Consider the following 14,659-nt stretch of genomic DNA (forward strand, 5'->3'; position numbering starts at 1 on the left):
CGCAAACAGAAATGTAGATCAATGGAACAGGATAGAAAGCCCAGAGATAAACCCACACACATATGGTCACCTTATTTTTTTATAAAGGAGGCAAGAATATACAGTGGAGAAAAGACATCCTCTTCAATAAGTGGTGCTAGGAAAACTGGAAAGCTACATGTAAAAGAATGAAATTAGGGGCTACCCTGGTGGTGCAGTGGTTGAGAATCTGCCTGCCAATGCAGGGGACACGGGTTCGAGCCCTGGTCTGGGAAGATCCCACATGCCACGGAGCAACTAGGCCCGTGAGCCACAACTACTGAGCCTGCGCGTCTGGCGCCTGTGCTCCGCAACAAGAGAGGCCGCGATAGTGAGAGGCCCGCGCACCGTGATGAAGAGTGGCCCCCACTTGCTGCAACTAGAGAAAGCCCTTGCACAGAAACGAAGACCTAACACAGCCAAAAATAAATAATAAAAATAAAAGGAATTCCCTTGAAAAAAAAAAAGAATGAAATTAGAACACTTCCTAACACCATACACAAAAATAAACTCCAAATGGATTAAAGACCTAAATGTAAGGCCAGACACTATTAAACTCTTAGAGGAAAACATAGGCAGAACACTCTATGACATAAATCACAGCAGGGAGGGGGCTTCCCTGGTGGCGCAGTTGTTGAGAGCACTGCGGTGGTTGAGATTCACAGCAGAATCCTTCCTGACCCACCTCCTAGAGAAATTGAAATAAAAATAAACAAATGGGACCTAATGAAACTTAAAAGCTTTTTTTTTTTGGAGAAAATAATTTTTATTATCATTTTTTTCTTTTACAAATACACCGAAGAGTCATGCAATGCTGTCAGCATTGGATGCAATCCTGGGCCACAAGTCTGCACATTCCTTTGCAACTGGTCCTGTGATGGCAGAACCTTTCATCTCGCCTTTATTGTTTACTATGACCCCTGCGTTATCTTCAAAATAAAGAAACACACCATCTATTCTCTGGTATGACTTTCGTTGTCGAATTACCACTGCTGGATGTACCTTCTTTCTGAGCTCTGGTTTGCCCTTCTTGACTGTGGCCATCACCATGTCACCCACACCAACAGCAGGAAGTCTATTCAGTCGTTCCTTGATCCCCTTCACAGAGATGATATACAGATTTTTGGCTCCTGTGTTGTCAGCACAGTTGATCATGGCTCCAACTGGAAGACCCAAGGAAATCCGGAATTTCACACCAGAGGATCCACCACGTCCTCACTTCGACATCTTGAACGCTGGAAAGGGACAAAAAGGAAGTAGGTATAAAGGACACTGAGATCTCAACGCCAACGCCAACGCCCCGCCCAATCTGGTCATGTCGAAACTTAAAAGCTTTTGCACAGCAAAGGAAACCATGAACAAGACGAAAAGACAACCCTCAGAATGGGAGAAAATATTTGCAAATGAAGCAACTGACAAAGGATTAACCTCCCAAATATATAAGCAGCTCATGCAGCTCAATATCAAAAAAATAAACAACCCAATCCAAACATGGGCAGAAGACCTAAATAGACATTTCTCCAAAGAAGATATACAGATTGCCAACAATCACATGAAAGAATGCTCAACATCACTAATCATTAGAGCAATGCAAGTCAAAACTACAATGAGGTATCACCTCACACCAGTCAGAACGGCCATCATCAAAAATTTACAAACAATAAATGCTGGAGAGGGTGTGGAGAAAAGGGAACCGTCTTGCACTGTTGGTGCGAATGTAAACTGATACAGCCACTATGGAGAACAGTATGGAGGTTCCTTCAAACACTAAAAATAGAACTATCATACGACTCAGCAATCCCACTACTGGGCATATACCCTGAGAAAACCATAATTCAAAAAGAGTCATGTACCACAATGTTCATTGTAGCTCTATTTACAATAGCCAGGACAATGGAAACAACCTAAATGTCCATGGACAGGTGAATGGATAAAGAAGATGTGGGGCTTCCCTTGTGGCGCAGTGGTTGAGAGTCCGCCTGCCGATGTAGGAGACACGGGTTCGTGCCCCGGTCCGGGAAGATCCCACATGCCGCGGAGCAGCTGGGCCTGTAAGCCATGGCCACTGAGCCTGCGCGTCTGGAGCCTGTGCTCCGCAACGGGAGCGGCCACAACAGTGGGAAGCCCGCATACCACAAAAAAAAGAAGATGTGGCACATATATACAATGGAATATTACTCATCCATAAAAAGAAATGAAATCGAGTTATTTGTAGTGAGGTGGATGGACCTAGGGTCTGTCATACAGAGTGAAGTAAGTCAGAAAGAGAAAAATACCGTATGCTAACACATATATATGGAATCTAAAAAAAAAAAAAAAGGTTCTGAAGAACCTAGGGGCAGGACAGGAATAAAGACACAGACTAGAGAATGGACTTGAGGACATGGGGAGGGGGAAGGGTATGCTGGGACGAAGTGAGAGAGTGGCATGGACATGTATACACTACCAAATGTAAAACAGATAGCTAGTGGGATGCAGCCGCATAGCACAGGGAGATCAGCTCGGTGCATGGGGATATATGTATATGTATAGCTGATTCAGTTTGTTATAAAGCAGAAACATACTATTGTAAAGCAATTATACTCCAATAAAGATAAAAAAAATACAGCAGGAAAAAAAAAAGAAATACCGACTCTCAGACCCCAGTCTGGACCCACCAGATCAAAATGTTCATTTAACACGATGGCCAGGTGATTACTCGCACATTTCAGTCTGACAAGGCCTGCTCTAACCTACTGTATTGTAGAGCCAATATTTTGCTGAAAAAAAATTCTAGCTGCTGCCGCTGTTCCCAGTCTCTTTCACCAGATGGCAGTAGCCCGTTCACTTCCTCCCAGCCCCACTGTTTCAGGCCGGTGTTAAGCTCCGGGTTACAGCTCCGGGCTCTTGCGGAAGATCCAAATGGGCAGGGAGACGCCGAGGGAGGGGGTGGACCCTGTGGGCGGGACCGGACCTGCCCAATGGGTTCCTCCGGGTGGGGGGCGGGGCCCTATTTCAGCTGCTCCTTGGAACGCAGGCGCAGTGCGCCTCCCTGGTTCAGTATGTGGCGCGTTCCCCGTCTGCTCTGCGTGTACGTTGCAAGGAAGAGCAAGCTCACGGGACCTTTGAGCAGGCCTGCCGCCTTCATGTCCACTCTGCTCATCAATCAGCCCCAGTATGCTTGGCTGAAGGAGCTGGGGCTCCGCGAGGACAACGAGGGCGTGTATAATGGAAGCTGGGGAGGCCGGGGAGAGGTATGCGGGTGTCCCGGGCAATCTCTGCGGCCTCACTTCGCCCCGGGAGGCCGGACACGCACTGCCCAGCTCGAGTCCCCACGGACGCTGTCGGCGGTTGTACTGGGTGGGAAGTTTTGAAGTCCACAGTAAAAGTTTCCTCACGTAGAATGTCTTAAAAATACCGTTAGATTTTAGGTCCCGTGTGTTTTGGAGAATCGAGTTCACTTTGGAGCTGGTTGGGGTTGAAGTTCCCAGGCATACTTGAAACCGTGCCGGCAGAGTTCGGCACTCTAGTGAGAACTGCCACACGCTTAGCGGTGGAAATTATCGGAATTTTGTGCTTGACTGTGGCTCCTCACAGGTGAGGTGCGCCACAGGTAATGTTTTACAGTATAGTTTTATCTTGTCTTTTCTGAAATCCTTTGGAATGCAAGCTCGGACTTGCTGAAATCCTATGATGTTTTCATTGGGCTCTGAGCTTCCTTGAGGGCTGGGTTTTCAGCGTTTCTCTATTTCCAGAGCCTGACACCGTGCTTGACACCCAGTTAATGTTCAATAAAATGTTTTATAGAGTAGTATGGAAAGGTTAGGTTATTATCACCTAGATTTTTTTGAGAGCTGCATACAAAAGAAGGCTTTTATAAGAAAATGTTATGTAACATTCTGATAGTTTGTTGAATGAACCTGCTTTGTTAGGGGAAACACATCTTTTAGTTATCTGTGACTGTAGGAGATGCAGGTGGTTTTAATTGTTCCCCAAATCCCCCCTTTCCCATTGGTGGTTTCAGCCTGTTTTTCCTGTGGTATCCAATCATTAGATTCATGGATAAATACCCTCTCCTGAAAGCCTTTTTTAAAGCTACACCTGGGTTCTTTCTTTATAATTGACCTCTCCAGTTTGTGTGGACACAGGCCTTTCCCATGGTTGTCTAGCTTTGGCCATTTCACCCCTTACCAGAGGGTGGGCAGAGTAAGGGAGAGAGGGAATAAGTTAAACTTGTAACTTTCCTCTGTTGTTAATGGAAATAGAGGCAAAATAATGGATTACATTTAGGCTTTTGTTTAAATACCTAGTATTTAGAATGGTGAAGGTGGGTTTTGCAGAAAAGGTTGTTCTGAATGTTCAGGTCAGAAATGAAAGCTCTGTAGAGTCGCTTATTTGTAAAGGTTCTGAGTTTGAGTATTGTGTCTTAGTCTCTCTTTTCCCCTTTTTTTCTTCCCCCATTTGATCTGCTTCCCCAGTTTGGGATTACATTTTCTATTTATGGTGGTCGTCTTTTTGTTTTAAGGTTATCACCACCTATTGTCCTGCTAACAATGAGCCGATAGCGAGAGTCCGACAGGTAAGTGGGTTTGTTTTTTTTTAAATGCAGAATGCCCACTGGGAGTTTGTGCCAGTGATGACGAGCAATACAGCTTTTCAAAGTCAAAGAATAATGTTTCTTTTTAATGTAACATTTAAGAATATCTGAGGGAGACTGTCGATGGGGGTGTGTGTGCCCCAGAAAAGGTGAACCCTAGAGAGGACTCGGGAGGGGGTCCATTGAAGGCCATGCTTCTGGATCACCTGGGTATTTTTGTTAGAGTGAATGTTTCGACCTCTTAAATCTGGGTTGGAGCCTGAGGTTCTGAACTTCTAATACACGTCAGGTGTTGCTCACAGATGAGGCTCCTGGACCTCGCTTTGAGAAGCAAGGTTTTAAAAAGCACAGATTCTAACTTACTGAATTCCAGCAAGTTTTTGGAAGTGTAGGCTGTGAAAATCATTTTAAACCACAAATCTTAGGGTCAACCAGAGATTTTACAATTCTTTTCCAAAAATCTGTGTTCTTAGAAGATCATCACTGCCCTTTCCTTTACTCTTTGTCTCCCTCCAAATCTTTATTTAGGCCAGCATGGCTGACTATGAAGAAACTGTAAAGAAAGCAAGAGAAGCATGGAGAATCTGGGCAGATGTAAGTATGGAGGCCATGGCATGATTACCTACTGTAATGACGGTGAGATAAGAGACATCTGATGAGCAGGCCAGTGCCCCCTTGCTGAAACAGGAGCTCCTGGGGACTGCAACTATCTCCTCTGCCTTCAGTAATTTGGTGATTTTAAAGGGAATAGAACTCTACTAATGTAGCATAAATTTGATCTATGAACACTTTACTCTCCAACTGAAGTTACTTGAATTTATAATTAAGCAAAGAGAAAGGAATATCTATCCTAAAAATACCTGTATGCTCCTTCTCCCTGCCAGTTTTTTCGGGAGTGAGGGTATCTTAGCAATAGGTCGACATTCCTGGCTCAAATGGCAGTGGTGGCAGTGGCCCCTCTTACCGGGCCTAGGCTCCAGTTCCTCAACAGTCTGATGAGGCTTTGAGGCCGGTTCTGCCTTCTTTGTCTGTCTCCACCAGGAGTTCTGTGAGCTGGTGTAGGGATTTTGACTGGAGCTGGGCTGGGCCACAGTGAGCTATCACTAGATAAGGGCCTAGGTCTGGAGGAGGGGAGAGTAAAGAACTGGCCTAATCAGGATCTCTCAGGCCTCCCTCACCTCCCCCACCCTGAATATCCCTTTGGGTCTTCAGCTGAAGGCCCGAAGCAGCAGGAATATCCGGTCGGTTAACCCAGCTCTGCCCCTGGGTATGTTACTTCACCTTAGTGTGTTTTGTCTTGTAAAAAGGGGAGACCGGGTGTGCTTACCTCTTGAGTTATTGTGAGGGTTAAATGAATTAATCATTTAAAGTGCTTGCAGATAGGGGCAAACCTCCGTACCCGTGAGCTTGATTTCTAGAACCATGTGCTGCTGGGTTTGTGACTGCTGAGCCTCAGTGGTTTTTTGTTTTTCTCCTGAATCCGTGATTGCTGTGGGGAGTCGGGGAAGGGCAGACTCTCCAGGAGAGCCCTGGGTTGGATGCAGGGTTATTGTCAGCCAAGAGACCACCTCTGTGCAAAGCAGGAAGAACATCTCTTTAATTCTGGCTAAGTTATGCTCAGGGTTCCATTATATACAATCAAAAATAGCCTTCGACAAAGAAAATACCACTTCCAAAAGTAAGCAGTGTGCTGAGTAAAGTTCGCCTTAGCAGGTTAGAGAATTGTGACCAAAGCTGTGTCAAATTATTGTAAGTCAGCCGGTTCCACCTCTGCGGGCCTCACATCTGCAGATACGGGGTGCTGACTGTTCTCAGCCACTCTGTGTAAGGGATCTGAGCATCCACAAGTTTTGGAATCCGTGGGGGTCCTGGAACCAATCTCCTGTGGATACTGAAGGACAATTGTACTTTTTTTTTTTAATAGACTTTATATTTTAGAGCAGTTTTAGGGTGAAACTATAGGGGAGGAAAATTTTTTATTTTCTGCTAGGTTCTTTGGCTGTTCTAATAATTAAATCAGCATACAGCAGATTGACAGGAGAAAAACAAATTTTAATTTTGTGTGAGGGGGAGACACAACGATATGAGACCCAAAGGCAGTCAGGCAGTTGAGGCTTATATACCATCCTGATCTAAGGAAAGGGGTGGGGGCCCTGGGGCTTCAAAGAAGAGGAGGACAAATCTCAGGAACGTGAGAAGAGCAAGTGTTTGGTAACAAATGTTTTCCCTCATGCAGATAAGTCAGATATAAAAAGTTACTTCTGGCGATGGCTCCTGGTATAGGTCTGCTTTCTAAGTTCTTGTAGGCGGTTAAGGAGGTGTTGGAAATCTTTTCCGAGTCTACTGTGCTTTGACTGCCTTTAGCTCAAAATAATGCCAAAGAACATGCCAGACGGGCCCATTGTGGGGTGGCTTGAACCCCTTCAACGGAAGGATGATCAGTAAGTGTAGAGTTCCTTACTCTCCATCACTTCTGCAAGTTTCCTGTATTAATACCCTGCATTAGTGCGGTACGTGTTAATTGGTGAGCCAATATGGACACATTAGTATTAACAAGTCCATAATTCACATTAGGATTCACTCTTTGCATGTGCTATTTTGAATGCTAGTGAAACTTTTGACCAGAAACTTCCATTATATGTGTGTCTTTACCCACAGTAAATACAATCTTGTTTGAAAAAAGATTTGTGTGAATTCAGGGTCTTTTCTTTCCCTGAACTGGCTTTTAGGTTAGTCTTGGCTTTGCCCGAGGGGGTGGCAGCTGGCATTGTGATTCTTTCTTTAAAATCGTGCTGTGCTTTGTTGTTGTTGCTACTTTTTGAATTCAGGTTCTTACTTGGTGCCTGCCCTTTACTCAACTGGGCCAGCCTCTGCACCTAACATTCTTACTATTTCTGCTTTTGCTTGTTAGACCTCTCAGTAGAGTCAGGGTGCTAAGTGGGAACGGGTGGCTTTCCTGGGTGATGGTAAAATCAGTTGGGAATCCCACTTGTTAGGATCTGAGTTAAGCAATTGAGTCCAAAGTTTAGGGAAGAAGCAGAGCCTTTCCTAACTGTGCCTCTGGACTCCTGCCAGCAGGGCTGCTGGTTCTCAAACAAGAACAGACCAAAGCTTGATCCCCTCCTGGTATATACACTTTTCCTCTTGGATGCTCGCTCATGTGGGGCTACTTCTGCTTGGTCCTGACCTTTCTGGATGGCCTTGCCTGTGAGGACAAACCACGGTTTCGTTTAGTTCATTTGTGTTAAACCTGGAATTTTTCAAAGGGAACTTTGTCTCCTTTTTCCTTAAAAAAAAAAAAAGTATGAAAATATGAAAAAGTAGTTATAAAAACATTTCTTTCTCTTAACTAAAACTAACCACAGGGAACCTGGTTGGGACTTCTCACTCTTGCTTTCTTTCATGAGCTGTTGAGTCTGAATGCCACCTGTTTCTGCCTCTCTCCATCCGCTGTGTGTGTCATCATTTTCTCCATTTCTGGTGAGGAAGTGCCAGAGATGACAGGAACTGTGAATGGGGCTCCTCTAGCTGAATAAAAGGATACCAGATACTTGGTAACTCTTTAACATGGGCGGGTATCTTTGTAGTACTTCCCCAAGGGCTCAGCTGGTACTTCCTCAGTGGTCATAGTTGTCTCCTATGGCTGCCTTTGACGCTCATTCTAAATCTAACTTCACGGTGAGGTGTGTAGGGACAAGGGCTCTCGTTTGCCATCTCAGGAGGGTCTGAGGTTATTGATGCCCCGTCACGCTGGGACTGATCAAGCCCACACGGGGTATATGGCTGTATTCCTGGTTTCCCGCTCCCGCCTCACATCCCTCACCTCATACCTAATCCTGCCTTTCTTCTCATCTCTTGCTGCTCCTACTAATCATCTTGGAAGCTGGAGGAAAAAGAAAAAAAAAAAAAAAAAGCCAGGTTTGAGTGGTCTGGAATGGAATGTAGTTTAAAGTGTGGGTGGTGGTTCTAATATGTAGCCAGGGTTGAGACTTGATCAATTACCAAGCCTTAAACACTTTGAATTATATTTCTCTCTATTGCTATTTTTGTGGTCTAGACAGCCACCATCTCTTGTCTGGCCTCATTTCCTACCTGAGTCTTTTCTCCCTCCAATCCATTTTCTATACCACATTTAGAGTGGTATTTTAAAAAGCACTGTGATTTTTCTCCCCACCATATAAAACCCTCTAGTGGTTTCCCCACTGCTCTTTGGATCCTTTACATAGTCCTTGGCAGTGTGGCCCCTACATTCCTCTCCTACCTCTCTGAAGTCTTTATAGTTTTCCAGAATCACCGTGTTCTCTTGTCTTTTAGCCTTTGCGTATGTTATGCTCCCTGTCCCCCATACTTTCTCTACCTCTTCAGCTGGTGAACACCAGTCATGCTTTAGGTCTTAGGTCTCAACTCTAAACTTATTCTTTTTTTTTTTTTGCGGTACACGGGCCTCTCACTGTTGGGGCCTCTCCTGTTGCGGAGCACAGGCTCTGGATGCGCAGGTCCAGCGGCCATGGCTCACGGGCCCAGCCGCTCCGCGGCATGTGGGATCTTCCCGGACTGGGGCACGAACCCACGTCCCCTGCATCGGCAGGCAGACTCTCAACCACTGCGCCCCCAGGGAAGCCCTCTAAACTTCTTTAAAAAGCCTCCTTCCTCCCCACCTCCTTGCCCGCAAGTAATGCTAGGTTAACACTCATAGGTGGTCCAGTTGTGCAGTCTAGCTCCATCACGGTGCTTACCACATGAAATTGTAATCTCCTGTTTTGTTTCTACCACCCTCACTCGACCATTGGCTCTAGGGGGCATGAATCGTAGCTGACTTGTTTCCCTAGTATCCCGGGGGTTAGCACAATATCTGGCACATAGAACATGTGCAGTAAGTGGTGGTCGAAAGACTGATAGAATAAATGTGCTTAGAATAGCTATGTGTACTGAGTTGGCCATTCTGAGTTGAAATTAACCAATTTGCTAAGTTTATAAATGTGTAGGCTAAATTCGATCAAAACATTATTAAACCCATTCCATGCCTTAGAAAATACAAAGGATCTGTGCTACTTCATTTAATGTTATAATTTTTGTTTACTGTTTCTGAAAGTGTGCAGGTATCGTAAAAATGGCAAATATCCACATACAAAATGTGGAGAATGAAAGTCTCTTATGATTCCATCTCCCAGAAATTACAACTGTTAATATCTTTTATATTCCTTCAAACTTAATGCATATGGTAAGTAAACTTTTGCTTATCTTGCTATTTTTATGGCTTTTAAAAGTTTTTCCTTATAAATCTATTCTTAGAGAGTGTCAAGCATTCCATTTTATGGCTATTCCATAATAAACCAATCATATGCCGATGGACATTTAGATGGTTTCTGTTTTCTCTACTGGAAACAGCACTGCAGTAAATGCTGTTGTACCTCTACTTTTGCACACTTATGTATATACTCAATTTCCAGAAGTAGAACTGCCTATTCAAAGCAGGGGACATTTTAAATGTTAATAGAATACCAAGCTACCCTTGAGAAAAGCTATACTAAGACATTTGGGGTACATCTGGGAAGGAGAGAGAGCGAAGAAGAGCCCTGAGCTCACGGTCAAGCTCTGGGAGGCCTCTCTGTGAGGAGGGCATGGGGGGACTGACAGCAGCCTGGGGGGATGGGAATGGTCCTGTTAGTTGCCTTTCAAGGGAGAGGTGGAATAAATCAGGAAGAGCTGGAAGGGAGAGAAGGGGTGGCATCGTAGATGGCGAAAGTATGTCTCCATTCATGCATCACATCTCAAACTTAATATGGCCCAACCTGTACTCCACCTCCAAAAGAAAATCCTGATGCTTCTTCTGAGTTATCTTCATCCCTGTAATTCTACTTGCATCTACCCAGCTATTCAAGCCAGAGACCTGGGAGTCATCCTTAGTGCTTTCATTTCCCATACCTGTTCCATTAGTGTGTTCTGTCCATTCTACTTCCAAAATAGATTCTGAATCCACTTTTTGTCTCCCTTGCTTCTATCTTAAGGCTCAGTCACCAGTATTTTTTGCCTAGGCTAGTAGAACATGTTCTTAGTTGGCCACCCTGCTTCTACTCTTTTCCCCTCCAACTTATTCTACACCCATCAAGGCACTGATCTTAGAAAAGTTCAAGCGAATCATCTTATTCTGCCTCTTAAAAACCATTAAAGACTTCCCATTGCACCTGGAGTAAAATTCAGACTCCTTAAAGCTCCTTCTAGCTGTAGGCGTAGTGTCCTCCTCAGTCAGGCCCTCATATATGATAGGCTTTTATTTTCCATGGGTCTCTTACACGTTTTTCTTTTCCTTGGGAAGAATATTCCTATGGTTGACTTTTCCCAACCTTAGGTTTCAGCTTAAGTCTCACCTTGGAGATTTGGGTTGACAGCCTTTTTGGTAAAGTAATGTACCCGTTTATCCTCCAAGCCTGCTGTTTTCTCTGTCTTAGAACCCTCTTTATTTCCTTGGTCTTTATAGCCCTTGTGGCACTTCGTAATTATTTGTTGCCTCCCCCCGCCTGTTGTTAGTACCATGACTGCTGCTAGATAATAATTATTAGCTCCATGAGTGCCTCACTTATTTTAGCCCCGGTGCCTAGTACTGCTGTTGTCACATAGTATGTAGGTGCTTAGAAGTATTTGGTGAGTGAGTGGTACTATTTGAATGGATTATGGAATACCAGCTTTGTAAGTAAGCTGAATTTAGGGTCTGGGCATGCAGTCAGTTTGACCCATATGAAAATACCTCTGGGAATCATAAAGGGTTACAGGTATGTAAGGCATTCTGAGCTTTCTGGAGCCATCCCCAAAAGTTGTGTTCAATCTGAATTTCTCTATGTACTTAGCACAGTCCTTGCCTCACCAAGAACGTATCATCTGGATATGTTTTTGGTCTGTGGTATGGGTTTGGGGGCCTGCCATGTCACAGTCTTGATGGGATCGAAACAGTTGTCTTTGATGTGCTTGTACTTTGTTCTCGTATTGCACATTTATCTAATACTTACTGTGTTATAGACACAAGCTTACACTTTGAATCAGACACTAAAATTCCACTGTTTTCTTAGGTTCCTGCTCCAAAGCGAGGAGAAGTAGTGAGACAGATTGGTGATGCCTTGCGGGAGAAGATCCAAGTACTAGGAAGCTTGGTAAAGTATTTTTGTAGTAAATATACAATCCTTCGAGTGAGGAATAAGGCTATTTGTCCTCCTGTGTATAAGATTGTGATTTTTAAGAAGAGTAATTTATATATTTCAAAAATCTTTTCTTTAGAGGGAAGATTAACAAGATGGACAGGAAAAAGTGAAGACAATTCTTGGGTTTTAAAATTCTTCAGAAAAATAAGAACACACTTGATGAAGTTTATGAGCATCACAAAACAAACAAAATATGTTTTGATTTCCCCACCATAAATTTAATCTTTAAAGTATGAATTCTCTTGGAAAAATACGGCTTGGTCTTTTGTATTTTTAGGTGTCTTTGGAGATGGGGAAGATCTTAGTGGAAGGTGTGGGAGAAGTTCAAGAGTACGTGGATATTTGTGATTATGCTGTTGGCTTATCTCGGATGATTGGGGGACCCATCCTGCCTTCTGAAAGTAAGCAATGAAGTCAGTTCAGCTAAGAGATTTTTTATTTTATTTTATTTATTTTTAAGAGTTTCATACTCTAATACAGAGAGCTCCAAAAATTTCTCTGGCTGTGAACAGTTTGCAAAAAAGGAATTTCAGGTAATACATAGATATGATAATAACTTTAATCTCTTTACTAAGAAAGGCAAATTAAAACAGATGAAGACATCAGATTAAAATGCTTAAACTTTAAAAAAAATTTTTTTAAATTGGCAAGTCCATGGGTGAGACAGACACTCTTTTATGGGGACTTTTGGCAATGTGGATCACCAGTCTGTCTGGGGAACAATTTGGAAAAATATCTATCCAAAGAGCCTTAAATACTTAATACCAGTTTCCAGAATCTAATTGAAGTAAATAATCTGAAATGTGACTGAGGTTCATGTGTGAAGATGTTCATTGTCCTATTCATAGGAAACATTAGAAATGGCCTACATGTCAAATCATATGACAAAAGTTGAGTAAATAATTTTGGTAGTCTATTAGCAGGCATTAAAAAAATCATGAAGTTTGCTTTCCCCAACCCCAAATTTTAAAGGAAAGTTGTATTTACTTATTTTTGAATTATTTTTATTTTTTTGAAGAGGTAATATACTCATATCACAAAATTAAAAAGGAATAAAAGGGTAAAGGATGAAAAGTTTTTGTCCTCCCCACAGGATACTCCATAGTATTTCCATGGAAGTATCGAATGTTTCTGGTTTCTTGTGTATCTTTTTAGAGCTTTTATTCATGTGCAGGCAAATACATGTCTTTTAGGAACATAAACGTTAGCAAACTGTATGTTCTGTTCTCTATTTTTTTACTACTTAATGTGTCTTAGAAATTGTTTCATATTATTCCAATAAGGTACTTCCTTCATCTTTTTTTTATGGTTGTCTGTCTGTTGTAAGGATGGCCAGTTCCTAAAAGATGGATATTTAGGGTATTTTCAGTCTTTGGTTGTTAAACTGTGCTGCGGGGACCAGCCTTGTACTTAATGATGAGAACAAGGAAAAGTACCAGGGTGGAAGTCTGCCAAAGTAGTCACGGCAGAATTATTGATGGTTGTTATTGTCTTCTTTATATTTTTCTATATTTTCCAAAGTTTCCACAATGGGAATTGTGTTACATTTATAATCAGGAAAAGAAATTTTTTAAAAAATCGTATTTTCCTGGGCTTCCCTGGTGGTGTAGTGGTTGAGAGTTTGCCTGCCGATGCAGGGGACACGGGATCGTGCCCCGGTCCGGGAAGATCCCACATGCTGGGGAGTGACTGGGCCCGTGAGCCACGGCCGCTGAGCCTGTGTGTCCGGAGCCTGTGCTCCGCAATGGGAGAGGCCACAACGGTGAGAGGCCTGCGTACCGGGGAAAAAAAAAAAATCGTATTTTCCTATATTTTCTTAGAATATCGGGGAAATTCCCTGCTTGTAGGAAGTTAGGGGATTCTTTTCAAATGTACAGTTACTGTCTTTAATTAGATACATAATAGCGATTGCCTTTAGCCATTAGTAACTGTGTTAACTTCAGCACGGCTGGAGGGCACAGTGTGAGGGGGAGAGATGGGTGGAGAGGGAACCTTGGGTAGGGGCTTTTCATGGAGTTTGGACTTTACCCTGAGGGCAGCTGCAGTACTGATCCAGACACCAAAGTGTGGCAAGCTACGGAGGGATGTTATAAGAGCTCCCCCGGCCTACTTGAGGCGAGGATAAAGACGGGAGGGGCAGAGAAGAGGAGGCAGGCCCTGCAGGAAGAGGCCCTGTGAGGCTGTACCAGCACATCATCTCCAGGGAGATTAGGGTTCCTAGACTAAGGAAGGGCCTGGGAATGAGGTGCAGCAAGTGGTGGGTTCCCTGTTTTTGCTAGCAGCGTGAGCGTGGCCAGAAAGGTGGATGGCTGGGAACGTGACCTTCCTAGTGCTTTTAACCAGGTTTTGTGAACCTTCACACTCCTTGCTCTGCTTCTTCACTGCTCCAGCTGCCTTTGATTAAAATAAGGCCCTTGTGGGATTATGGTGTCTTTAAAGTTTGTCTATAAAGTTTGTCTATAAGTTTGTCTATAAAATGCAAATGGTTCAATTTGTATTTTCAGTTTTCCTGTATGTATGTAAAGCTTTATTTGTGCACTTCATTCGTTCAGCATTTTTATAATTAGTATAACTTTTTTCCCTGTACATGAGCCACTTTGTTTTGAATTTAGAGAGGTTAGCTGAGGGCTTCATCAGAACATCAAGAACACGACCCTGAGAGTCATGACTCCTGTGTTGTGGTCATGCCCTGCCCTTGGCAATCACATCACCTAGGACACGTCTCATCTACTCTCTGAAGTTTCCTTGTCTCCCAGATGGGACTGAAACTGCCCTGATCTACACCGAGTTCCTATGAGCAGAGGCGTAATGGATATCCTCATGGTTTATAAGATAATGTGGTAGTAATAACAGCTTTTGTTGTGTGCTCATA

General features: G+C 43.4%; 2 protein-coding genes across 2 annotated transcripts in view; one reads left to right on the forward strand and one right to left on the reverse strand.

The window, feature by feature from the left end:
* Positions 1-267: 267 nt before the first annotated feature.
* On the reverse strand, positions 268-1,335 carry LOC309958922 (large ribosomal subunit protein uL14-like; the record flags this gene model as incomplete). The annotated part of the gene is made up of 2 exons (XM_082835048.1): positions 268-1,232; positions 1,323-1,335. 2 exons carry the CDS (start codon positions 1,333-1,335, stop codon positions 823-825), a joined length of 423 nt encoding a protein of 140 aa, XP_082691174.1. The 3' UTR covers positions 268-822.
* Positions 1,336-3,044: 1,709 nt separating this feature from the next.
* ALDH7A1 (aldehyde dehydrogenase 7 family member A1) overlaps positions 3,045-14,659 on the forward strand; it is a 39,456-nt gene continuing 27,841 nt past the window's right edge. The window contains exons 1-5 of the mRNA XM_082836040.1: positions 3,045-3,251; positions 4,523-4,576; positions 5,123-5,188; positions 11,659-11,739; positions 12,065-12,188. Coding sequence (XP_082692166.1) covers positions 3,060-3,251; positions 4,523-4,576; positions 5,123-5,188; positions 11,659-11,739; positions 12,065-12,188 — 517 coding nt within the window. The 5' untranslated portion in view covers positions 3,045-3,059. The remainder of the gene's footprint in view (positions 3,252-4,522; positions 4,577-5,122; positions 5,189-11,658; positions 11,740-12,064; positions 12,189-14,659) is intronic.

The sequence above is a fragment of the Leucopleurus acutus genome (genome assembly GCF_964270905.1).
Source record: "Leucopleurus acutus genome assembly, chromosome: 3".
Classification (NCBI taxonomy): domain Eukaryota; kingdom Metazoa; phylum Chordata; class Mammalia; order Artiodactyla; family Delphinidae; genus Leucopleurus; species Leucopleurus acutus.